At 51.6% G+C, this 26,846-nt stretch overlaps 1 protein-coding gene and 1 long non-coding RNA gene across 2 annotated transcripts in view; one reads left to right on the plus strand and one right to left on the minus strand.

Annotated features, from left to right (window-relative positions):
* Positions 1–26,846, plus strand: part of LOC123780683 (uncharacterized) — a 192,361-nt gene that overhangs the window by 134,602 nt on the left and 30,913 nt on the right. The window lies entirely within an intron of this gene.
* ISX (intestine specific homeobox) lies at positions 1,897–20,373 on the minus strand. Its single transcript, XM_045780118.1, has 4 exons — positions 20,181–20,373; positions 4,797–4,948; positions 3,017–3,130; positions 1,897–2,136 (listed from the first exon to the last, which is right to left on the minus strand). The coding sequence occupies exons 1-4, from the start codon at positions 20,371–20,373 to the stop codon at positions 1,897–1,899; spliced, it is 699 nt and encodes a 232-aa protein (XP_045636074.1).

The raw sequence follows: 26,846 nt of genomic DNA on the forward strand, positions 1-26,846 counted from the left end.
AGAGAGGAGTGGGGGCATTCGTAACTTGAGGGGGTGCCTCAGCAGGGGATGTGGCGTGAACCCCAGCAGGGGATGGAATGAGGTGGTGCAGCGCCAGGGCGGAGGGGTCAGGGCCAGGCCGGCTGAGGTGCACCCAGTGGATGCCCTGGGGGGGGTGAGAGAGAGGGCTGGGAAGCAGATGTCCCCTCCCTCCAGCCACTGCAGTGGTGTTTGTGTGAATGGTTCCCAGCCCCACCCTCTGTTAATTGGCTCTTTGGCTCCCCCAGCCCCTAGCCTTCTCCTTTCATCTTGAGCTCACTGGAGACTAGGTGTCTGTGGGTGATAACATTCATGGGCTCTGAGCGATTTGGCACTTCTAGGTCCTGTTTGCCAGCTGTAGTCAGATTCTGGCATATTGCGTGCCTGGAGGGCAGGGCTGGTGTGGTGGCCTCCAGTGTACAGGTGCGAAAGCCGAGGCCCAGAGCGATTGAGTGGCAAGCTTCTACAGCACATCAGAGGGAGGGCAGGACTAAGACCCAAGCTTCCTGACTCCCCATCCAACTCCTGGCTGCATCAGGGACCGGGCCAGATTGCAGAGGGTCTGGAATTGGGGGCAGATCACCCAAACTTCTGATTTGTACACAGAGGTCAGTCCAGCCTGCCCAGTTAGGAGGAGCAGGCCCCGTCCCCAGCAGCAGGGTACCTCTCCGCTCGGCTCAGGCAGAAGGGAAGGGAAGGTCGGGGGTGGCCTCCCTGGGAGTAGGGGTGGTGTATTCCAGGACCGGGACCAAAAGCAACCCCTTTCCTAGTGGGATCTGAGACAACACCATCAGCTCCACACTGGGCCCAGACCTCACACTTGGCGAAGCACTTCCTCTCCCTTTCAGAGCCTCCCGATTGCTCTTTGAGGCAGGCAGGGTGGGACTTACTACCTCTGTTTTACAGATGTGGAAACTGAGGCTCAGACCGGGCATGCGATTTGCCCAAGGTCTCACTGCAAGGAAATAGCAGAGTCCTTGGGCTCTTTACAATGGGGGGAGGCTGGCCTTCCAGCTGGTCCCTTGCACTAGTCCTGGGATATAAACTCTAAAAAGAGCTTACTGTCAAATTCTTTATTCAGACTGTAAATGCGACATCTCTCCCCAGTCCAGCAGGATAACCAAAGACACCACATTCTGTTTTAAATTAAAAAAAAACTTCCCCTGTATTTCTCTCCCACTTTGTACATTCACATCAAAGCCATACAGAATTTGCTGGGCATGGGCCAATGGCAAGGTCACTGGGCCAACCGCAAGGTCACGGAACACCTGTTCTTCTTGCAGGGGAAGTTCAGCATAAGCCCTCGGGCCAGCCTGGACTGAGCTCCTGGGGGCAGAGCCTCGGTTGCTTGTGTCTAGATCCAGTTCCATTTATAGAGTACTCAGTAGGCACTCAATAAATGCGTCATGAATGAATGAACAGACAACCCCTCCTTGGCCTCCTCTACACCTCTGTTCTCACCACGGTTCACCTCACTGAAGGAAGAGCCAGAAGGGCCCTTGGAAGTCACCGTGTCCAACCACCCGTGTTAGAGATGAGGTTCAGATGAGGTTCAGCTGGAGATCACACAGCGAGTTAGAGGAAGCAGGAGTGCAAGACGATGCCTTCCTTGGTCCAGAGCTCATCTGGGGATCTCACACGGCCTCTGTCTTCTGAGCCAGGAGGGCAACCTTGGGAGCAGCGATGCGAGCCCCTGAATTGCTCCCTTTGCTACTGAGTCCAATGCATCCTTCCTCTGTGTGTGCTCAGGGAGACTTCCCAGGCTCTGGGCCATCTTTGGATGGCGAGATGGATTCCTCCAGAGGCCTGAGCACCCTCCTGTCACCTGTCTTCACCTGGAGAGGAGAGCGGCTCCTTTGGTGAGAGGTGATCCGATCCCTATGTTGAGGTGGCACAAGGGCTGTCCCATTTGGGGTTCGCAGGTGGAAGGCAGCACAGGGCAGGCAGGCAGGTTGGCTGGATGAGAGGGCCTAGGAGAGGCCGTGTCTCCCACAGGTGACATGGCAGCAGGGTGATCTGGCCGGGGCACCAGGCAGAGGCTGGCTGGCCTGGAGCTGGTGCGTAACACCCGGTGCGAAGAGCCAGCTGGGGTGGAGCAGAGGGCGGCTGCCTGGGGTCCTGTCACAAGGGGGAGGTCAGGAGAGAGAAGTGAGTCCTGGGCTTCACCGGGGGCTGTCCCGCAGCTTCCCAACCTTTCCCTCCAGGACTTGGGCAGCTCAGGGTGGGCACAGGACCATGTTGGGGAGAAATGTGTACGCTGGGGGCCAGGAAACCAGGTCCTAATCCTGACATTTATAGGACTTGCTTGAGGTGAAAAAGTCACTTTGCTTTTCGGTGTCCACTCTTTGCATTTGCAAAACACAGCTAAATAAAGACACCCTACCTCCTAGTGTCACTGCGGCCACGCACAAACCTCTGAGCACAGGCCTGTCTATACTGTGTACTGCCGGCTGCCCGCTGTTGTGCAGCTGACACACCGCCCGACATGCGTGGACCCCACGGACAGCCCACGCTCAGGGCGCACATCCTAGGTGCCGAGCCTTTCCATGTCTCAGTGATTTCACCCTCACCGAACTACTACTGTCCTCCGAGGGGCGAAGTGACTCTTCTGGGCCGCACGGCTGCTACGTGCAGCTGAGATTCGAACCCGGGCAGTCTGACTCCAGAGCCTACCTGCTCAACCTCCGTGTGCTGCCCCTTACTCCCTGCCTGCCTGGTCCTTAAACCATGAAGTTCTGCACAATAACACAAACCAGTCCCTGGAGAAAGGGGAGGGACTATGATTGTCACTCAGGGGATGAGGACGTGAGGACAGAGAGGGGCAGTGACTTGTCCCTCGTCCCACGGACATCCAGAGCACTGTTGGCTATGCTCTTTCTGGAGGAGTCTCCCTTGTACTCTTTACTGTACACGGAGCCCCCGGGGTCCTCACTTCTGGGTCTGGGTGGGATGTTTGCAGACAGTGTCCCCCGCCCCCCTTGGTGCTTCAGCCACTCACAGCCACATCCGGGTTCGCGGCCAAGGCCAAACTGGCCTCACTCAGCTGCTGCGGAGCCCCAGGGCTGCCAGTCTTCTGCTTCCGCCACTTGGCACGCTGGTTCTGGAACCAGATCTGGGGGGGTGGGAGGTGAGAGAGAGGATGATCAGCCACAGGGTTTTTCTCCATCCAGTACCTTCCCCAGTGTGTGATCGTGAAGTTTTCCCAGGGACTGGCTCTTGACGGTGTAGAAAGCTCCATGGCATCAGGGTTTCCTTGGCTCTGGAGGTCTGCCCTCTGAGAGGGGACTAGGGATCAGAGCCTTCAGTGGCTGCGGGGCTGGGGGCTCACGCCCGAGTGGAGCAGCTGGAAGCCATATAAGTAGGAGCGGTGGGATCCATGGGGAACAGAGCCCGGAGGGCACAGCCTCTCAGCTTCGGCCACTGGGTATCCTGCAGAAATGCGAGCTTGGCTTTGCAGGCCCATCCAATATCTAAGGCGGAAATCTCGGTTTTTATGTGAACACTTTGAGATTGAAAACGGTGTGCAGATCAAATAAAACTCATCTGTGGGCTGTTTCCCGCTGGTAGGCCACCAGCTCGCAACCCCTGTGGGCCCCTTGGCATCTATAGGTTGAATATTGGCAGCTCCCTGTCTTCGCGAGTGCCCTGGCTGTCCCTGCCACGTGGGCGTTTGTCCTTGGCCATTCTGCCGAGGCAGCTTTACAGCGGAAGCAGGTGCTAGCCACGTTCCGCCTGACTGATTCTAAAGGGGAAGAGAAAGGGAGAAGTCTAAAACAGGGGTGGTTCTTAGCCAGAAGAAAAGTAGGCTGGGATAAAATCAAGAGCAAAATGTTGACCTGGGCCCTGGCTCAGATTTTGAATTTGGAATGAGTCCATCATATTTGATTGAAAAAGAAAAAAAAGAGTGGTGTAGAGAAGTGTTCTAGAGCCAGCCAACAGTTCCACAGTTGGATTTGGATTTGCTAGAGTGCCATTTGCAAAATTGGGGGTGTGCAAAGAGGTGGGACATGCCCCTCGTGATTGACAAGGGGCTACTGTATCTCTAACCACAGAGGAAGCCACGGACACTCCAAGGTGCATAAATGATATATTCTGGATTAGGTGGATCTTGGACCATGGATGGCACTTTCCACTTCTCTGTGCTGCCTTCAAAGTGACACCATGCCGTCGGGATCAGGGGTTGGCAAACTAAGGCCTGCAGGATAAATCTGGCCTTCCTACCAGTTTTTGTATGGCTTATAAGCTAAGCGTGGCTTTCCCATTTTTAAATGGTTGGGAAAAAAGATAAAAAGAAGACTATTCGTGACACATGCAAATATACAAAATTCAAATTGTAGGGCTCATCAGTAATGTTTTAGACATGACCGTATGGCCTCATAAAGCCCAGCATAATTACCATCTTGCCTTTGACAGAAAAAGGCCACTGGTCTTTGGTGACCACTGGTCTAGATTGTCAAGATCTGTTTTGCGAATGGGGCTGCATGGTGAGTGATGTTCTGGAACTACAGCCAGGTGGAGAGGGAAGGCAGGAAGCGGGTATCAATGACCGTCACTGATGCCGCCTTGATCCATTTCCACCTCCCAAAGAGAGAAACCATCCTGTAACTATGGTGACCTCATTTCCTGGAAATAATATTTGGCAAAAGTGACTGTATTCAAGAGATAAAGGCAATGGGAAATTTCAAATGGGGCAGCCCTGGACGGTTCATGATCCACAGGGTCTTGCCCATGGCCCCCAAAGCATTGAGGTTGGGAGCTGAGGGTGGGGACAGCTGTACCTGCACCCGAGCTTCTGGAAGTTTGATCCTGGCTGCCAGCTGGTTGCGAATGTGGACGTCTGGGTAGTGGGTGAAGTGGAAGATCTTCTCCAGCTCATGCAGCTGCTCAGCAGTGAAGGTGGTTCGGACCCTCCGCTTGCTCTTTCTTTCCTCTGGATGGAAGACGGTTCAAGTTGGGTTAGTGATCTTGCTGTTGGCACCCTGGTGAGGCTTTTGTGTTACTTGGTTTCACTCTTTCAACCCCCACCGCCCACTGTAGAGTCTTGGCCACTGGCTCCTCTGCTTGGAGTTTTGCAATATTTTGCAGTAGAAATCCTGCCCATAGGTTGACCCCTCTGATCCATCCTGAACAGTGGGGTCAAGATAACTTCCTAGAAACTCCTGTGATTGTCCTTTTTGCTGCTCAGATGCCTTCAGTGTCTTGCCTTTGTCTACACCAGGGCATGGCAACTATAGCCTGAGGGTCAAACCTGGCCCACTGTTTGTTTTTGTAAATAAAGTTTTATTGGAACACAGCCCTCCCATTGGTTTATGTATTGTCTATGGCTGCTTTTGCAAGCAGCTTTGGGTAGTTGCAACAGAGACCATATGGCCTGCAAAGCCTAAAATAATTACCATCTGGCCCTTTACAGGAAAATCTTGCCAGACTTAGTCTACAAAGTAAAGACTGAACTCCACAGCAGTCAGTCCCTTACAATCTAACTGTCCAGACTCCTGTCCACTTAGGGCTGGCTACATCATCTCTGAGGCCTAATGTAAAATGAAAATGTGATGCTGTTGCTCAAAAAGCAGGAAAAAGCTATTTATTTTCTTCTGCAGTCTCTCTCTTGACCTGTCAGTGTGGTTTTTTTTATTGTTGTTGTTTGCTTAGGTTTTTAAATTTGCTGTGTAAGGTCATGCTCTCTTGGGCACAGGAATACTAATAGGGTGAGTGTGGACCCTCACGGGGACCCAGGGCCCACCTGTTGGCTTGGCACCAGGGTGCATGTACCTGACCTTGACCCTCCTCCATACCCTGACACCCCTCGCATCCCTGGAATCACATGGGATGGAGGAGGCAGCAGTCACTGGGTAGGAATGGGGAAACATCTGGCTTAGAGCCCATCCCAGGGAAGCAGGGAGGTGGTAAGAGGGGCACTGAGCATTGAGTCAAGGCTTCAGGACCCTGGTGCTTGCTTCCTGGTCTCACTGAACTTCAGTTATAAAGCACAGATTCACATGTAAAATTATTAAGAATTTCAAGATGACTATAAGTATTAAACCCCAGTGCCAGGCCTCCGTCTGTGTGCAGTACTGTGGGCAACTACACTGGTCCCATCCGTGCCTGTGAAGCCAGGTCTGCGCATGTGTGTGTATGATGGGGAGTCACCTATTGTACTGGGACGTGTAAACTTTGAGACGCCTATTGGATAATCAAAAAAACTCTCAAATAGGCAGATGAATTTTGTTTGGAGCTCAAAGGGGATCTCAGGACTGTTGTTCAGATTTGGGAAGAGTCAGCATATATTTGGCCTTGGCAGTCTGGGCATGGCTGAGATCACTGAGGCACAAAATGCATGTGGAGAAGAGTGGGGGGTGTGTGTCTGGGAGTAAGAGTGGGCCCCCTCCACCAAGTAGAGGCTCAGCAGCCCATGAGGAAGCAGAGAGAAACCAGCGGGGGACCACAACGAACAGGTCCCTGAGATAGGAGGCAAAGGAGGACACCTGGTGAAGAAACTGTCTCAGGAAAGAGGCTCTGCTGTGTCCATGCTGGGGATAGATTAGTCATAATGGGGACAGAGAATGGTCATAGTGCTTCCATGGAACAGGCCGTGAGGGCTCAGTGGGCAGTGGAAGGGGGCCAATGGGGGGCAGCACGGCAGACAAGTCTGCAAAGGTGTGCTGGGCACATGGAGGGGGAATGGCAGATGCTAGCTGGAGAGGGAGTGTATGGTCCTGGGATTAAAACAGAAAGGACATGATAACATTGTGAAAAGCCCCCAGTAATTGTTCTCCAGCAAATCTCTATGTCAGTCTGTTTTCTGGGGAACCTGATCTGAGACGGAGGAAACTCAGACACAAGCACACATTTGGGGAAGAGAGCTTTGGAAAGACAGGAGTACTGATAGAATTAAAAACAAGAGAGGGTGAAGAGGAAGAAAAGCCAGGGAATATCAGTGTGTTAATCGAACACCTATTATGTGCCAGGTGTGGTGCTGGACCTTGACCTTGGCCTGAGTGCATGCACACATGTGTATTTAGCTTGTCTTGTTCTGAGATGAATTTGAGGCACATGGTCCTGAATTTGGCATTAGGGAGGACATTGAGGACCACAGGAAGACTACTTGGGGAGAATTATGATTGCAGAAGCCAAGGAAAGAGGATCAATGTATCACCCCAAACACACCCAATGTGGCGTCTGGTATTTTGTAGAGACTGACAAATATACGTTGAATTAAAGTGGATGGAGGCATGAGTGGTTAGGAAGTGGCAGCAATAAGTAGGAGAAGAATTCATATCTTGAGAAGGTGCTAGAAGGGGAGGGGGAGGCTGGGGAGAAGTTTCAGAGAGTAGCCTGGACCACTTCTGAAGACCAAGGGGGAAAGAGGGCTCTGGAGGGGCGCTGGATAGGGCGGCTGCACAACAGACTGGTCAGAGACACTCACTACACAGGAGAGGATATCGTGGGAGTTTCAGGGCAGATGAGCTAGAAGTCAGGTCTCCAGCAGAGAGTGAGAGAGGTGGAGGGGTTAGGGCAGGAAGGATGAAGAAGGGCTTTGGGACAGTTGCCCTAGAGAAGGGCCAGGGAAGCAAGAAGAGTAAGGAAGATTGTCCACTTGCAGCCTCCCCCGTACCTACTGATGGGAACAAGGGTCACAGATGGTGGAGGAAGGATGGAATCAGGTGGTGGTGCATTTGTTTTCCTGACCATGCACTTCCGAGGAGAAGGCTGCAATTCTAGTTTTACTTGGAACAAAGTCCACGTGATGTAATTTTAGGAATTATAGGAAAGGTACAAACCCCCTCCCCAAATTCCCTTCACTTTTGTGATGTCAGATATCACAGGTCAGATGGGATGACTAGAAGGGAGGGTGGGGAACTGAAATCCTGCTGAGGTCTCCTTTCTCCCACAGCTCACTTCCTTTTTCCTTCCAAATAAGAGGTAAAACCACTCACTACAGGCTATGAATTGGAGTAGACACTGGGTGAAGAGTAGATTTCAGTTGTGATGGTTTAACAACAGAAGAGAGTGTGTGTGCGTGTGTGTATGGCGTGTGTATATGTACATGTGTGTGCATATGTGTTGTGTGTGTGCATGTGTGCATGCTTGTTATCCATCCTGCTATCGTTTGCTAGAAGGAAACCCACTGAACTGGACATCAGGAGACCCGAACTCTGTTCCTGAACTCTACAACTTGGGCCACATTTCATTTACATTCTGGGCCTCGGTCTCCCCATCTGTGGAATGGGGGAGGAGAGCAGGCCAAATACACCCTGACATCCTGTAATTCTCTTTCTCTTCGGATGGAGGCTGAATGGCTTAAAACACCTTGCCTTGGGCCTTCCCCAGGGAACCAGTTTGCCTGGTGGAAGATGAGGGCCAGAGAGGAGAGATTTCTGCTGAAGCTACTCCTGCATCTCTGGGATTAATCAGGCCCAGTTGTCTCAGTGGTAGAAATGGCATCTCATAGTCTGCCTTTGGTTTCACCCCTTCCTACTACCCCTCAAGCTTGTTGTTAATCATTTTCTCTTCCCTCAAAGGACTTTGACTCATTTCACTGACTCTTGGGAGCTTCCCGGGAGTCATAGACAGTGAGGTCTCAAACATTGTCACCTGCTAGAGCAAGCCCTTGGACTGTGAACCACCTGATTGGACCTGATCTCTCTCCTTCCCTATCCTCTTTCCCTCCCCAAGTCTACCTTCTTTTTAAAAAATTTAAGAAGAGATATTTATTCTATGTTTAGAGCTAGCAGTGTGTTTAGGGGTAGAACTGAAGCTAATCAGAATTGATGCAGAGAGACGGCAATGTCAACCCATTGCCGGGTCTTACTGAATACGTCCTTTTTGCCCAGCATCTCGTAGGCACTGGGGGTCTATCTGCAGGAGTACAAAAACAAACAAGCCACACTAACAGTATCGCATTCATTCATTCACAAGGCCAGCATTTTAGGTGATAGTAATACTGCACAGTTCTATAGGACATTGCAGAAAAAATTCACAGGATGGAAGATGCCAGGTTGGCTAGGCAAACTGCAGTGTCCAGGCCAGTATGGAGTTAGGATTCTCCTGGGAGTAGAGCTATGGAATGGGGGATCCTGGACAGACAATATAGGGTGCAAAACCAGAACATGGGAAAGCAAGCACCATGTAGAACAGAGGATTAGAAATAGAATGTAGATGATGACAGAAAGAAGCCACCTCCTCCGTTCTCTCCAGAGGGAAACAGGCAAACAAGGGTTCATGAGTAAGAATAGACTATTTAATAGAATAATTTTTTTGATGCTTCCGTTTGTGTAAGTAAAGGAGCAACCGTTAAGATACATGTGGCTTTTCCCTATTCTGGCAGGACTGGAGGGCATAATTTGGAGGTGGGGTGAAGAAGGAAAGGATCTACTTCTTTTCTGCATAATAAGTGACCTCTGACTTTGTAGAGAGTGGGCTGCCTGGCAAATTACTGGTCAGTTAGAAAAATATGTTTTCATATCAGTTCTGAGCTACACATTCTCAGGAGATAGATGTTTGTCTTTGAGAGATGATGATGATGATGATGATGATGATGATGATGGTATGATGATGATGGTGATGATGATGATGATGATGATGGTATGATGATGGTGATGATGATGATGATGAAGATGGTGATGATGATGATGATATGATGATGATGATGGTATGATGATGATGATGGTATGATGATGATGATGGTGATGATGATGACGATGATGATATGATGGTGATGATGATGATGATGATGAAGATGATGAAGATGGTGATGATGGATGATGATGATGATGGTGATGATGATGGTGATGAATGTGTGTGTGTGTGTGTGTGTGTGCATGTGTGTGTGTGTCCAATGGCTGTAGTGACTTCTCCAGGGAATAAACATGTCCCAAATCCACACCGGTGGAGAGATGGAGGCTGAGCCCCAAATCCACCAGCCTGCAGGACTCAGAGTGCCAAAGCTTCTCCTCCAAAACTGACCATGAGTTCTTGGGGTGCAGATAGTCAACACTGTTGTCCCCCAGATCTTTTTAGGATGTTATTCTAGATTGAATGGCCTCAAATTGGAGGACTATAAAAAAGAGTGGTAGGGATGGAGGGGTCCTAGAGCTGAGATCACTCGCAGTAAGTGGGGCTCCCTGAAATTTGACTCATGAGATTGGACCAGAAGAACAGTTTAGGGAGGGTCAGATAGACTTGGACCTGGCTTCAGGAAAACAGTGTTTGAATCAGAGGCAAGACTTTGTTAAAAGTTTAGCTCTTTAGATTTGCAGTGTTCAATATGGTAACTACCATCTCCATGTGGCTATTTAAAATAAAATAAAATAAAATAAAATAAAATAAAATAAAATAAAATAAAATAAAATAAAATAAAATAAAATAAAAATTCAGTTTCTTAGTCATACTAGCCATAGCACAATACCCACATGTGGCTAGTGGCTACCATATTGGCCAGCATAGATACAGAACATTTCCATCATCAGAGAAAGTTCTAGCTGATAGTGCTAACTTTAGAGGTTTTTCCCACTGGGTTCATGAAAAAGTCATACTCTGGGTCTTCCTTTAAGCTTCCCCCTGTGTTACAGTTGCCTGTAATTTCCACATATTTCTGGAAAAGAGAGGATCTGTCAGCTATAGAGCCGACTTTGATGGCATTGGGGAAATGGGAAGTTTGGGGTGAATAAGAAGGGTGGACTGGCCCAGGCCCACCTCTCTGCTGGTGCTTGGGGAGGAGGAGGACGTCCAGAGGAGGGGATGGGCCCAGGAGCTCTGGGTAGTAACTTGTAGCAGTGGACCTGCCAATGGTATATGGGGCAGGGTGGGATGGGAAGAGACGTGTCCGAGAGGTTGGCTAAGGAAGGATGAAGGTCCACTCTTCAGTTTTCCTACCAGATACAGGAGGGGGCTGCTCCAGGAAAGGAGTGGGAGGGACCAGCAAGGCAGACACGGGTTACAGACCACAGTGGATGATAAGGGAGAGGAGGCAGGTGAGAGAAGCCAGAACAGCATGGATGGATATAGAGGCAGAGAAGAAGGTAGAACACAGAACTCGGCCTGTGGAATTTTGGAACCAGAAGGAAACACATTCAACAAGAAGCTGGAAATAGAAGCTCAATGTGGGAGTGGTCCGTGCACTGGATAAGGTTCTTGATCATCAGGAAGGGCTGGGATGTCCTGGACGCCCCCGAGGGGAGGATGTTGGGGGAGCTGGGTCCCCTTTTCCCAGCTCTGGAAGGAGCACTGGATTGGGAGCAAGAAAATCTTTGAGCTCCTATCCAGGCCCAGCATTTCCTAACCAGGTTCTTGGCAGAGAAGCTGAGGAGCTGGTGGCCACAGTGCAGCCCACCCACTGCTGTGGGCCAAGGGCACCAGGGCAGGGCAGGGGATGGGCGGGGAGAGGGCGGAGGAAGGTGGCAAGGACTGCCGTCCCTTTCATGTTGCTCCTCTCCCTGTTACTAGTTGCGTGAGCTGTGAATCACACTTCAGTGGGTCTTCAAAGAGAACGAGTCAGCAGAACTTAATTAAACCTGAGCCGTTTAGCACATTGATCATAAGAAATACACAATTTACACAGGTGATTAGGCCACCTAATTATAAACCAATGTTTCTCTGCGCTCGGCTCCCTCCCCTGATTGCTCCTTCTCCACAGTCTGCTAATTGGCCAGGCTGCTCAGCTAAAGGCCCCGGGGGGCTTTGCCACTGGAGGAAGTCTCTGGAAATGGGCCTTGTTCTTGCCTTCTAAGGCAGTGGATTCAGCATGGAGGGGATCCAGGGCACCCTTTGGAGCCTTCCTGCAAGCTGGGGACACCGCCTGGACATGACGGGCGGGGTACAGGGCAGGAGACTGCCAGGGCAGACCGGGGCTGGGCTTTTCTCCCTAGCCTGGTCATGGACTTCCTACAGTTCCCTGGTGCCCATAGCTTACAAGGCAAACTCCTTGGCATGGCATTCAAGGCTCTTCAAGTCCTTCCTTTCCAGAATCATCTGCTTTCTTCCCAATCCCTATTTCCATTGTTGTTTTAATCCCACCTGATCATTTCTAGATTCCACAAATGGGTCATACCCTTTTATTCTCTAGGTGCTTGGTCTCACTGCTCCCTCTGCCTGGAATACCTGTCTTCTTTCTTTGTCTGGTGAACTCCTACTCATCCATCAAAGCCCATATCAATCAAATGCTTCCTTTTCTCCAGGGTCTGTTGTGAATCTCTGTAGAAACACAGCAGTGTTTTTTTTTTTAATACTTAAAAAGATTTATTTATTTGACAGAGAGAGAGTGAGAGAGCACAAGCAGGGTGAGTGGCAGAGGGAGAGGGAGAAGCAGGCTTCCTGCTGATCCCAGGACCCTGGGATCGTGGCCTGAGCTGAGGGCAGACGCTTAACCGACTGAGCCACCCAGGTGCCCCAGTGTTTTTTTTTTTTTTTAAATAACTTTAAGGAAAGAGCACTTTTGGCTTGTACCATCAGCCTCTGCATTTTAAGAACAAAAATCTCTCTTAATTTTTCTGTGTTTACGTATCTTTCTATCAAAATGTTAATGGTGGTTAATACTACGTGATGAGATGGTAGAGTTACAGCTACATTTTCTTTTACCTTCTTTATGTTTATCTGTTTTTTCTATTTTTCTATAATATACATGTATTATTTGCATGAATAAACAACAGCAAAGAGAATACAGCTAGGGTGGGAAGAGATGAAACTAAAGAAATCACTAAGGGCAACAATGGGCCAGAAGACCCTGAGAATCCCCCTGGCAGAAGATTCGCCAGCACGCTGCCAGGGAGGACAGGTGGGCGCTCTGTCAGCAGAGTGAGGATTGTTACTTTCCACGTGGAAGGCATCACTTGCATGCTTTTTACATATGGATCTCAGCCAATGTGCATACGCACACGCGCACACACACACTCACTCCTTGCACTTTTCATTTGTGTATCTTTTTTTAACAGCAGGTGTAGCCTTTGTTTAAAGGGAATTGTGTGGGGAGCCCCACAAAACAGATCATGGTGGATCTCCTTTGTTGATGCATGTGCGGGGCCCCCGGAGCACAGCTTGCTGAGCTCCCCTTCATCCAAGGCAGTTCTGGCCCCGTATCTCCGGAAGCCCGCCATTCCCCCAAACATCGGTTTTAAAGATGCTGATGTGTGTAAATAAAGGCCAAAGTTCCTGGCTTGGCGCACTTGACCTTCAGTCTCCTTATCTCCCTCCTCTCCTTTGCCATTGCTCTGAGATTTTTAAATGCCAGCCATGCTGAGATTTCTTTGTTTCTCAACTCCTTTTACACGCTTCCTTCTGCCTGGCTTCCTTCTGCCTGGCGTGTCCTCTCCCCTACTCTGCCTGACTCCGTCTCAGAGGTCACCTCCTCTCTGAAGCCTTCCTGGAAGGCCTCGAACCCAGTTCATTATTCCCTCCTCCGTGTTCAGAGCACTTGGTCAGGTTCGTATGCTCTGTGTCACGACAATGTGACTCTTACGACAGCATGCAGAGGTCTGGTGAGACTCACACATGGGGAGGGGGGTGGGCACAGAGCCAGGACAGGGTGGCAAGGGGCCGATTTCATGGGCTTCCAGAGTGTGTGCGTGTTCTCCCCTCCTGCCCCCATTCCTCTCCAGTCTGTACTTGTGGCAACGCAGGAGAATAGCCCGATCTCACAGACTGTGGAGCTGGAGCATTTTTCATGCTGGGACATAGGAAGTGTTACAGAACTAGTCCCTAGGCAAAGGGGGGATCCATATTTAGTTACCCTTCCTGCCAAGCATGGAGGAGTTCTCTGTGTGGCCAACCCAAGGGCAGGGATGCAGGGTGCTCGGATTAGAGGTGTGCAAAGCCACGGGGCCCTGTAAACAGTGGGGAGAGCCATTTCTGGCCGGAAACGGGTTAACAACTGCCACCTTTCAAGGAGCATCTGGGGGAGCAAACCTCTTTGGGAACACGCCATTGATGAAACAACAGCAACAGACAAACAAACAAAAACACTTAGAGAGTTCCAGATCTGTAGACTGAAGATGACCCTGAAATGAGAAACCATCATCCCAGCGTGAAACAGTGTGAGAGAAGAGCATCAGCAAGAAGAAGACTCCGGACAGGGCCCAAACACACCCCCTCTCTCAGCCGCCTGGAGGTGGGCATTTCACTCAGGCCTGGCCAATGGGTCCCTCCTCTGGGACTCTTGGACTTGGGACTTTAGAGAGCTTGAGGGAAGTTACTGGAGGCTGATGTAACTCTCGGAGCGACTGGGTGTCATTTGGAGGGAGAGAAGTTGAGCCGGTGCACAGAGGAGCAGCTAGATAGACCTGATGGTCCCGGTTCTGGCTCCCATCATGGCCGAAGCCCGCTTATGATCCTGCCCTTCCCGTGGCTCAGTCTGAGAAACTGCTTCTCAATGTTCCCCGAGGCAACACATTTCCTTCTCTATTTCAGCTAACCCAAGATGATTTTTGTCATTTGGAACCTGGAGAGTTTTCATTCATGTGGATCATTGCACCTTTTCCCACCTAAAACCCTATGTATGGCTCTTCATTCCTTTTGGGAAACAAGGCAGAAATGCCCTTGATGGTCCGGCATGGCCGGACTCCTTTCTAGCTCTCAGACCTCATCTTGCTCCATTGAACATCTCGTCTACCACCAAGTCCTTGCCCTTGGGGGTTCCTCTGCGTGGAATGGGGAGATCCACATTTCCCCCTACAGACTGCAGCTCAGCCATGACCTCCTCTGGAAGCCTTTGTTGGCAGGACCAAACATCCTCAGAACCATGTCACCTTTTCCCCAGCACTTAGCTCAGCTGTCACTCATGGTTTTTGGGTGGCTCTTTGTCGCCCCTACTAGATTAGAAGCTACATGAGGGCAGAGGCCGGGCTTGTGTTTTGTTCTCTACATCCTCCCACTCCCAACTAAGCACCTGTGGTGGCTTTAAGATAGGTTTGCAAATTCTTGGACGCTTCTCCCTAGGAATTCTTCTCATCTTTAACGTGGCCCACCTCAGTGACTCACAGAGCATATGGAATGCAATGGGAATGCTGCTAGCAAGTTTCCCAGGCTGGGTCATAAAAGGATGTTAAAAGGATGTAAAAGGACGTAAAAGGACGTCCTTTTACGACGCACCTTCCCCTTGGCTCGCTCTCCTTTGGATTACTCTCCCTGAGAGACGCCACCACCATTTTGGGAGGACACTCTAGTGGCATGGGGAGAAACTGAGGTCTCCTCATACAACTGAGCTGCCACCAACCCACCAGCCATAGAGTGCCCACCTTGGAATCATCCTTTATTCTGGTCCAGGCTTCAGGTGGCTGCAGCCCCACACGACATCTTTACTGCAATCCCATGAGGGACCCTGAGCCAGAGCTCCTCAGTGAAGTCACTCCCAAATTCCCAATCCACAGACTCAGAGTGAGACAATTAATTGTATTGTTATTTTAAGCCACTGAGTTTGGGGATAATTCCTTGTGCAGCAGTAAATATTCCCGCACTCAGATTTTAGTCACTCTTTGTGGCTTGGATGAGGAATACAATGGATACATCAGATTTAAATGGCAGCCAACGCTTTGTGTGTGCCCTGTCTGCTCTGGTTTCTCCTGGCTCTGATGTTCTGCAGCCCTATCATTAGAGTGATGTTGTCAGTGCCCTGCTTGTAACCCTCAGAACTTTCTGTGCTCCAGATCAACTTCCTACTGCCAGGATGTGTGTTTCTGTGCTCAGAAGCCCAGATAATTCCGAGGAGTATAGTTGCTCCATTTCCCAAAGGATTTAAGCTTCAGTTTCCCACCGTGGTCACTGGCTTAATCACACATGCCTTCTTTGTGTGATTTTGCTACCTCCATGCTGTGTCCTTGCATGTCCCACATAAATCCCTTGTGCTCCAACCCTTTCCTTCTGGTCTGCTTTTTGGGGGAGCCCCCAGGAAGACAATGCTTTTTTTCCAGCTGGGACCAAGACTTGTTCTTCCTTACACTGCCACAAGGCTTAAGATGCAGCCAGGTTCTCAATTCTAGAATCAGCCTCCAGGTGCCCTGTAGGAGTGTCTCCGTGGTCTCCTTAGGCTGAGGTTCTGGTGGCAGGGACTGAGAGAGGGGGCAGGGCAGAGAGAGTCCAAAACCACACTTAATCCTGGGGGACTCCTGGCTTTTAGCTTTCCTCCTTCAGCCCCACTCCTGTCTACTCTGATGGGAGCCCCTGGGTCTACCTGTCTGAGAGTCAGAGCTGCTCATCACAAGGTAATGAGACACCCGTGGGTCTGGCCACAGCCTGAGGCTGGATTCCCAATTCCCCGGACCAGGAGCAGAGCAGTGCCCCTGCCTTGGGTTCCAGACAGGGTGGTCGGGGAGGGAGGATGGGGAAGAGAGAAGAGAAAGAGGAAAACCAGGGGCTCATTCAGACTTCGGCTCTCCAGACCTGTTAAGAATCAGTTTCTGTTGTTTTAAGCCACTCCTGTATGGTGGTGATTTGCAGCAACAGGACCAAGAATGGAAGGGGTGGGAGTGGGAGGGGAGCAGAAAGGACAGGGAACCTGCAAGAAGAAGGGGAGGAGGAGCAGTGGCTTTTGAAGGGCAAAGGTATGGAGGCATTTTAAGGGAGGGAAAGATCAGAAGTCAGGCTACTCTGTGTGCCTGGAGGGTGAGCCCGAGGCAGCAGGGCATGTCTGTGAAGGACTTTGAATGTCACACTAAGGGGTTTAAGGTTGGTAAATTGCAGCCCGAGGCCAATTGGCCCTCCGCTGGCTTTCTAAATAAAGTTGTATGGGAGTACAAACACACCCACTCAGTCACACATTGTTGACTTTTCAGCTGTGAAGGCAGAGTCCAAGTGGCTTGTGCAGAAAAACTTTGCTGACCACGGCAATAGGGTTCCCTTAAAACCCAAGGATGCTACCCTGTTCCTGGCCAGCTCCACTACACAAGCACTGCCCCAAGGGGGTGGCACCAGGACTCAACCTGCTGGCCCCACACCCGCTCCAGGGGTATGGTCACCTCCCCAGAGTCCAGCCCCTCCAGAATTAGCACTCAGCAGTTAGCCATGGAGTGACTGAATGGGTCAAGAATGGATGAGAACAGAGCTGAGCCCCGGCAGGCCAGAAGCCCTGCCCTGGTTACCCACTGGCTGGCCTCTTCCTCACCCTCCCCTCCTCTTTGCCCCAGGCATCAAGATTTCCCTGCAAAGCGTCCTGGGCACAGATGACCTCTCTCTTCCCTGGGTCTGGTTTCCTTATGATTGGGCCTCCTGTGACTTTGGAGGGTCCTGGGCTTCAGGGTGGGGTGGACTCTTTCAGGAGTGAGCAGACAGCTGGGCTCAGCATCCTTTTAAGTAGGGAGACCCTCTTGGGTTTTTCCACTGGCTTGAGACATGGGAGGGTTCGAGCCTGAGATTATGAGGGTCACTGCCGTGAGAAGCGAGGGAGGTGGGGCACTGGCCCTGGCCTGGGTGACCGAGCTGACCCTGAGTGTGCATGTTTCAGCCCTGTAGCTCGGAACAAGCCATTTTGCCTCCCTGGGCCTCAGTGTCCTCCAAGAGTAGGTCCTAGGACCACCTACGGCAGGGTTGTTCAGGAGAGCTTGCTAGGATGCAGATTCCTGGGCCCCACCCTAGACCCAGGGTCAGAGTCTGGGGTACTAAGCCTGCAGCGGTCCACCTGCCCATCCAGGTGATGGGGACAGAGAGCGCATGCTTGCCAGTCACCTTCTGTGAGCCACTCTGCGAAGCCCTTTCAGTGTTAACGTTATTTCTCTGTTATTACTGTGGAGGGGGCTGGATGCACGTTTCTGGTCCTGTTGCCTTCCATTCTCAGTGGGGCCCCACAGGCCGGGAGGAAAGCAGGACAGAGAGGTGGAGAGGCATTAGCAGCAGCAACAAGTACTGGGTGGGGATGGGGCCCCTGGGAAGGCATGGTGGGTGCGGGAGGGGAGGCAGATGCTGCTGAGGCCACTTGCTCTCTTGCCCACCGCTCCTGGCTATCCGGCTCCCCGCCTGGCATGGACAGCCTCCCCTCCTCTCTGCAGGGAAGAAGGCTCTGCTGGAAAATGACCATGAGTGACACCACCGAGGCTTTCCAGCCACCAGTTTGTCGTGGAATCGGTCATGGCACATTTGAGCCAGAAGAGACCTTAAGAATATTCTAGTCCTGCTCTTTCATGTTCCAGATGGGGAAACAGAGGCCCAGGGAGGGGAGCGGCTTGCCTGAGGTCCTCCTGTGAATTAGTAGCACCAGGTGGGGGCTCAGAGGCTGGATTTCTGGAGTCCGGTTCCCCATCCTTTACGCCCAGGGCACTGTCGTAAGTTACTTTTGTAGTTTCTGACATGTTGACATCCCATCTATATTATTATTTGCTTAGCATTTCCCCAAATAGGCTTTTTGTTTTACCTCTATAAATAAATCCATTTTAAGAGAAAACCTCTCATCATGACCATAAATGGAGCACCAGTGTCCTGTGTCAGAAATCGAAGGTTAGCGTAGGAATAATTACAGAACTCTTGACATAAATATACGCTCAGTCTGCGTAGTCCTCAAATGCGTTTTGGAAACCACCATTGGGATCTTCACTAGCCTTTTGGAAATGCTCCATTCCAGCGTAGTGGGAGATGTATAGCTTTAAGACGCATTCAGGAATAATCTCGAGTGGACGGCCGCAAGCCACTGGGGTTCAATTCTAGTGCTATCTACTCGTGTGGTTTATGCAGGTGACTGCTCTTCTTGGGTCCATCATCTATAAGGTGGGGCTCACAACCATGGCAGTTCCGTGGGAAACAGCCAGGGGAGTGCCACGAGAGCCACAGGGCACTGCCCATCCTGACACATGCTACTTTGGCAAACCCTTACTAGGGGGTCTGCTCTGGGTCCAACAGGAGAGCTGACCTGGAGCACACCGGCATCTTCAGGGCAAGGTTTAGAACTAGTGGCTCCCTTTTTGCCATCAGCCATTTTCAGGCTAGGGGAAGGGAAGCTGCTCTGGTAGGGGGATTGGACCTCTCCTCCCTCTCTCCTTCTCTCTCCCTCTCTCCCTCTCCCCCTCCCCCACCTCTCTTTCTCTCTCATTAGGACAGAGAGGGCAGTGATGGGTTTTAGGTAACTGCAGCAGGAGAGACTCGGGTTAGACCCCTAGAATTGTTTCTAATGCTCATTTAATTCCCTGGAAGATATTCACGAGCTTCAGAGGAAACCCTCAAGCTTCCTGGGGACAGGCAGCCCTCCAGGGTTTTCCCCTTGTCTGCAGTTGAGCACGAGCCTGTCTTGGGAGACTGAACTTAGGGGAGGCAGCAGGGCTCGGTGATGGTAGGAGAAGGCATTGTGGGCTCCCTTGAGCTGCCTTTCCAGCCTTTCCTAGGATTCTAGGGGTTGAGAGGGGAGAGAACTGGGAACCCCACGAGTGAGATACTCCAATCTTACCGACGGCCAGGCTCCAGCAGACCCTTGTGACCTCCCTAGCTGCCTTCCTCTTCCCTCACTCAACCGATTCCCTGAGGGTAAAGTGAAGGCCAGAGAGGAAGGGACCTTCCTGAGGTCACGCAGCGGGCCAGGGCAGGCTGGAGAGTGACACGGAGGATTCTTGCCTCCCAGCAGGTGCATGTGTCCACCCCGATGCCCTTCCTCGAAATGGTTCTCAAGGACAACTGAGATCTGCCTCGTTGTTGTTGTTTGGGGACATGCCCCGGGGTGGGCCGCTGGGCTGGGAGCGTGATCAGGGTGGGCAGGACCCAGGCACAGCTTCGGCCATGGGAAGCCGTGCAGGCTGGACTCTGCTTACGAGGAAGGCCAGGTTGGACCGAGCAGGTGTTTGGGGCAGCCGGAGCCAGGACCTGCTCTCAGGCTGTGTAACGTGGGGACATCATCTGCCTCTTTCACAGCTGAGTTTCCTCATCTGTCAAGTTAGGGTAATCATGCTTTTCTACTGACATGAAAGAGGAGACTCTAGGACAGGCGCTACCACAATGGGAATGCCGTGTAAATAAAGGGGAGCTGACATTCTCAGCTATGGCCTGCTTACAGGAACAGGCCCGCGTCCCGGCATTTGATGCTGGGGTCTGCATCTGAAAAACCCTAGTCTTGGCTAGACAGAAAGGGACTGGCCCAGCACCTGACCACTCTTTGAATTTTGGGGCCCTCTCTTCTATGGATATGGAGAAGCTTTTTCTCTGCCTGAGCCCAGGTGGCACTTGGGGTCCTGGGAATGGAAAAGAAATGACCAGAAGACACTTACCCTGGGGCTGGGCCTGTGGGGGCCTCTCTGGTCCGGAGCTTAAAGCTGCGGCTGGCCCGGTGTCCCGTCCACCTGCCCCTTCCGGCCTGACCACATGGCTCCTCTCGGTGGGCCTCTTTAAGATCTCCTCAATGGAGAAGGACAACCCCAGCTTCTTGGGGGCCCCACAGCACCCTGAGCTTTTCCTCTCCATACCCTACAGAGGGCTGGCCTTGGTGCACTCTGAGGGAGGCTGTGAGGAAGGGCAGAAGGGGACTTTGTGTGTGCCCAGGGCAATGCTGGTGGAGGGTGGTGTACTTCCTCCCCTGAAACTTCTGGAATCAAAAGGGCAAGTGGAGGTGGAGCACGGGGGGCCTCATGTCAGATTCTCCAAGCACGATTCTGTCTCCGCACGGACTTCCATGGGCTACGCTAAAGCCCCCCGGGTTAGGAAGCAGATCACATTGGGAGAGCTGGAATGGGCTGTATCCCAGGCCCGTGGGCTCAGAGCTCTTGCAGGCTTGATGTCACGGGCGCCACCATTGCCACTCTGGGTTCAGTTGTACTGCCAAGGGTCTTCTGCGGGGTGGTCGCTTTCAAAATCCCCAGGCAAATTGGAGTCCCTGAGGTCACCGTCAGTGGGTACTAAGGCAAAGAGCTGGAAGGAAGAGGACAGTCCACCTTCACCTTTTCTCTGGCTTGTGGCCCTTGCCTGCTGGCTCTGGTCAGCCTCTGGAAGGCTGGAGTGCCACCTTGGGGCCCCAGGTGGCCAACTCTGATCCAGGCCACCTGCAGCTTGGAAGGTGCTCCCAGAAGCCCTCTTGGACTTCGAGTTCTGCTGCTTCTGCACTCCCGAATAGGCTGTCTGGAGCACCTGGGCTTCCGCTGTCTGGCAGGTGCAGGCTTGGGTAGGGGGTTTCTGGACCACCCCAGGCGGGCTGTCCGTGACGGGGCTGGACTGAGTGCCGGTATCTCTGGCCTTCCTTCCAGTCTCCCTGGCCTCACTTTGCAAGCCTCTCCAGAGGTTCCTGGTCCAGGGTGACCCTCCCTTTCTTTTGGTGTCCTTTATGCTTCTTCCTGGCTGGCAAGCCCTTTACCTGTTCCCCGAGACAGCACTGAGGGGACCCTTTCAGTCTGTCCTGTAAACTGTTGGCTGGGAGCTGACCAGGCATCTACCTGTCCTTATGGGGAATTCTGTTCTCAATTACTGTGTAATCAGGGAGGAGGGGCAGTAAAACAGCTGATAAGAGAAGAAACTCTCCACCCTCCTTAAGGTTGGGGAAGCAGGCGTTGGGGGGAAGGGGCAGGGGGAAGAGTGGAGCTGAAGGGTGGGCAAGAGGGCCCTGGGGAGGTGCCATGCTGGGGAACTGGCTAGGTGGGAGCAGGACGAGGGAGGGTGGGAACAGGCTGGCCAGGAAGTGTCCCCAGGCCCAATAAAATGTGTTTGCTTAGTTAGGAGAGTTTATGGGTCACGTGGAGGCTGGAGGCTGGGCCGGGGTGCAGTCTGTTGGGTGTCAGCTATGGCCAGTCCCTGTCAGACGTGCTTCCCTGGGCTTGCAAATATCAGAGCAGGAGACGCTTCAGAGTTCTTACAGTATATGTGGGGAAACTGGGGCCCAGATCAAGGAGGCATAGTGGATGTCATGGCGCGGTCTGATTTAAATACTCCACCGGGGAGTTCCAGGATGCTGTGTTGGGCACAAGAGTGACAGATGCCCCCGGAGAGATGGTGAACGTGCCTGGGACACTAGAAGCCAGACCTTCTCACAGAGGGTGGGGGGCGGGGAAGGCTAACCCCCACTCCCTATGGAGGATGAGTCCAGAGAGTGAGGGACTCTCCCTGAGATGCGGAGCGGGTAAAGATCACGCGTCCTGCTTTAGAAGCGGTGCCCCTTGGGAGTGTCAGGCTTCCCAGTGGAGCTGGGGGTGTGGGCTCCGAGGCAGTAATGAGCCAACTCTACAATCTTGGGAGCGTCCTTGCTCACCCATGCCAAAGCCTGATACAGTTGGACATCTGACTCCTTCCAAGCAGGGATGATGCTACCACCATCCAAGTTCTCCCCGGAAGAGGAAGGAATTTTAATGAGTCAGAAGTGGAAGTGTAACTTAATGTAACTTCTGCTCATATTCTGTGGCCAGAATGAGTCACATGACCCTGCCTACATGCAAGAGGGCTGGGAAATGGAGCTCTCCCTGTGCCAGGAGGAAAAGGAACCAGTTTGTGAATATACCGTGAAATGCCTGCTGTATATCATTGTGGTCAGAGGCCAGAGTCCCACAGTGGTCAGGCCACGGTCGGTTGGCTAAAGGAATCATTGATTGTGAGGACATGTTTCCCTCCACTGGGGGCAGAGAAAGGTGTGAGGGTGCTCGCAGTGGCTGGTCAAGAGTGAGGACAGGGACTTTAGGGGCCGAAGCAGCAGAGGCAGTGAGGACAGGAGGAGAGGCCGTGGGGTCAGGGGCCGTGCAGTCACTGCCTCATTTAATCCACCCGATGGCCCTATTAAGTGGGTGTCATCGCGCTGGTTTACTGCTGAGATGTGCCTAGAGAGGCAGAGTGGTGGGTATAAGGTTACACAGCTAACCAGTGGAAGAAGCGGTGTTGAAACCCAGGTCAGTCCTGCATCCAAACCCTGCTCCCTTTGCCATAATCCCCAGAGACCATCTGGTCCAACCCTGTCATTGTACAGATGGCTCGAGTCCCAGAGAGAGAAGCTGCCAGAGGTACTACACCTGTCATTTTCAGCACCTCCTTTGATTTCCTTATATTTTGCTTCTCTTGGGGGGTGAGCCTCACTCCCCAGCAGGTTAAGGAAACACCCCTTGTCACATGGACCTGGCCACTTGCTCTCCTTCCAGCCCATCACCCATGGCTAGCCACGGCCCTGGCATTCATGCTGTGTTCATTCCACAAATGTGCCTCGAGCATGCACTGTGTGCCAACTGCTAGGGATGTGTAGATGAACAAGACACAGACCCTGCCTCGAGGGGACTCACCTTCTGGGGTGGGGGAGGGCAGACTGGGGATGCAGACATGCCGGTGAGACAAAGTGGAAGTGGTTGGGGGTCAGGAGGGGCTCTAGCTGGACCGCAGACGAGGCGGAGCTTGGGTGGCCACCTGGATCAAAGGCCGCCGTGACACGGAGAAGGAGAGAGGCAGGGAGGCCACCGCACGGGAGCTCCCTCATTTATTCTTCTCGAACACACACAGGCAAGTAAAAGCACCCTGCATGTGCACTGTTCCTAGTTCCATCGAGGGGAGAGGTATTTCATTTTCTGAAGAGGAATTTAGGAAGAACATGCTGGAAAAGTGGGTTGGAGCCATCTGTTCATTTATGCACCCATCAAATATTTTTGAAGCACCCGCTCTGCTGTGCCAGACCGTGTACGGTGCTGGATCGTTGTGATCCAGATAGACAACGCTCCCTCTTCTCCTGGAGCTTACCTTGAGACTAGAGATGACGAATAAATGCCCAGTGTAATTTCCATGCATGATAATGTTATGAATAAAACAGAACAGGAAGATGAGCCAGAGAGCGCGGCCAGGTGAGGGAAGGCAGTTTAGTTTCTTCAGATGTGAATTTCATGCTCCCGGGGCAATTCAGAACCAGGGGTGTTTTTGTGAGCAATGGTTCCTGAACCGAGCTGTAGGGTTAAGGCAAACATCAGAGACAAAAGGGAGAGAAGTTATAGGCTGAGCCTGTTGGTGTCTGGGAGGGAGTGTGTGTCAGGATGCGTTCAGCTGTGAGTAACCAAATACCTAACACGAGAGGTGTAAACACTAGGGGTTTGTTCGTTGGATTGGTTATGTGTGCAAGTGGGAGGATCCAGGGCTGGTTACTTCAGGTATGATAACAGTGTCAAGGGCCAGGCACTTTCTAGCTTTCTCCTCCGCCATCCCCAATGCATTGGTTTTGTCTCTGTGCCTGTCCCCACATGGCTGGTAGATAGTTCCAGCAGCTCCAGGCTTCTGGCCTCATACACACAAAAGTGGGCTTGCCATGCCCCACTCTTTTTATCGTGGAGGAAAACCTTTCCCAGAAGTCTCTGAGCACATTCCCTTGATTTCCCCTTGGCCAGGCCTATGTCCCCGCACTTAAACCAACCCCTTCCAGAAAGAAAGAAATGACCACGACAGATGAAATTATTCAGGGTTCACTCCCTGGGATGGTGCTGGAGCTGCCTTTCCTGGTCATTCTACTGCTCAGTTCCTGGACAAAACTGGGGTCTGTGAGCCAGGAGGAAGACGAGTGACTGCTGTCGCAGAGAGGCCAGCCGTGTCTGCTTTGGGGAGTGGGTGGCGGGGTCAAGTGGGTTTTGCTTTGGGAGATTGTGCAAGAGGGGGCGTGCACCCAGGTGTGCAGGGGCGGCAACACTTCCTGAGCAGCTGGTGCGTTGGCTAGGCCCTTGCTGGGATGCGGGGAAAAGAGGAAGAGAGGAAACGGGGAAGGAAGGAAGTACCATCGCCCAGTGCCCCCCTCTTTGGGCAGCTTGGACATGTCTCATAGCGAGACCCTTCTCAAAGCCATTACTGCTCACAGCCTCCATGGGACAGGGAGTCATCATTTCTGTTGCGCAGTTGAAGGGATTAAAGCCTGATGAAGGAAGTGACTCACTCAAGGTCTCTCTGTTAGTTGCCAGCAAGTGGCAGAGTCATGGCTTGGACCTAACCTCAGTGTCACCCAACGCAACCTCTTTCCAGCACTCCACACTGTGTCCTAGAGTTATTTTAAAATTCTGAGTTTTTATAAGGAACTCCCAAAGAAGCATCTCCACGGACACCTCAGTGGGTTGATGGTTGAGAGATTTGAAGTCTGTGGGACTCCCACTCTATTATTTCCCTCCAGAGCATTTTTTCTGGGCCTAGCCCTCTGTGTCTTTGGATTCTGTGGTGTTAGCTTCCTGAGCAGAAGAGGGCCCTCTTTCTGTGGGCCAGGTTAGATGGGCTGAATGATCAGGGACAATGACATGAAGGTGGTCTGTCATGGGGATGGTCTGATGAGAGGATCAGGGGTTCTCAGTGGACCCATCCCACCTTCATCCTTGCACTATTTGCCCCTGAGACTTGCTTCTGCCATGGCCTCCTGGGGGGATGGAGATGCCCAGATCTGCCATTCTGAGCTCACATTTGATTCTTTTTCACTCTGGATTCCTTTGAGAGCATTCAAAGCTCTTCCATAGACTGTCAGGTCCTTAGGCTCCCTTGCTTGTGAATGAGAACTTGTCCTTCTGAGCAGGCTGGGGAGATCCTAGAGGCATCTACATTGGCACACAACACAAACCACAAAGCCCTTTCCTTTGGGGGTTTGGTAACCAGTGAGGTTGGACCTGGTGTCAAGTTGAGTCACATCTCCCCGGTCGGGTACATGCAGTCTGCTTGGGGCTTGGGTCGTATGTGATGATTAAAAGCCTTCATTTACAGCACATATTTAAAGCCAGTCATCATAACCTTTGAAGACCAGACTATCAGGACTGATACAGCAGGGTTCTGCTTGAACTGCTCTGGAGTCAACGAACAGTTTCATATATAAGTGACTGTTTCCTGTATTTAGAGCATATCTCCGTATGGACAGCTGTACCCAGCGAGAGGACAACTCCTCACCAATGGGTTTATTTCTAAATTAGTCTAGTGTTTTTGAGTGTTAGCACATGGCATGGTTCTGGGGAATTTTCCATTTGATCCTTCATTCAGCAAACATTCATTTGGTGCCCACTGTGTGTCAGATACAAGGTTAAGTGGGAGAAATATATGAAGACCAACTCCTGCCTGATAGGGTTATAGATCAGAGAGAAGACATGATCAGCAAGCAGACAAAGAGATAAAATAATTACTGTAAATCATATTACAGTGAGCCTGTCTTATTTATTACTATGTTTAGGAGGTGATTTTCAGGCAGGGACAAAGTGACAGTACTCCTCCCATCTCAACTGTGGGCATTGCCATGCCCGAGGCTATTTGGACTCATGGTTGTACCTCAAAGGATGGGGCTATTGCCAAGAGGCGAGTGGGACTTTCACATTGATGAAAAGTGCTTGTTTGAGCATCTCTTGAAATGCCAAGAGATGCCTTGGATTTACTTTCTCATCCATTATCAATGGGTTGTTGGCAAGTTAAAATTGGCTTTGTTGGTTCATTTTGACTTGGGTAAATGTGGATTTTGTCACTGTGGTTCTTGGTTTGATAAAGACTGTCAAAAAGCAACAAGAAAACAAATGAGCTTAGAAATAATACAAGTCTCAAACTGTGGCCAGGGAAGTGAGCTGATGTGTGAAGAGGGGCTTGGGGGAAACCACAATAGCTACTATAATTTTAAATCTTGCCGTACGGTGGTGGGGGATCACGTAGGGGGAGAGTTCTCAAGGATGTGATGCAGGTGAGCCTGGCCGATCCTTTGCCACACTCTTGAAACTCTCTTGGGAAAGTACCTTGCCGAGATATACAAACTGGCTCTGGGTAAGACCCACGTGGCGAGCTTTCTCTCTAGGGTTGGAAGAAATTGCTGTTTCTGCAGGTAGGTTCTAGATGGGGCAGTTGGCTTGCATGTGCCTCATGTTGAATGGAAACAATCCATTTAAACCCCCTACTCCCGCTGGCATAGTGACAGGAGAAGAGGATGGGAAAACTCCAGGGAAGACCCACTGAGAGGCAGCTGAGGACACCTCCTGTGTCAGCCCTCGGGCAGTGCC

This window comes from Ursus americanus, chromosome 17, assembly GCF_024610735.1.
Source record: "Ursus americanus isolate L20-20 chromosome 17, mUrsAme1.1.p, whole genome shotgun sequence".
Lineage (NCBI taxonomy): Eukaryota > Metazoa > Chordata > Mammalia > Carnivora > Ursidae > Ursus > Ursus americanus.

Bases quoted from the DNA above. Each gene is read 5' to 3' on its own strand.
- ISX (XM_045780118.1), bottom strand. From the start codon at position 20,373: ATGGAGAGGAAAAGCTCAGGGTGCTGTGGGGCCCCCAAGAAGCTGGGG. The intron at 3,131-4,796 runs GTACAGCTGTCC...CCACCCCCCCAG, and splicing joins TTCCAGAAGCTCGGGTGCAG to ATCTGGTTCCAGAACCAGCG. The intron at 2,137-3,016 runs GTGAGTGGCTGA...CCCTTGTGACAG, and splicing joins CCGCGAACCCGGATGTGGCT to GACCCCAGGCAGCCGCCCTC.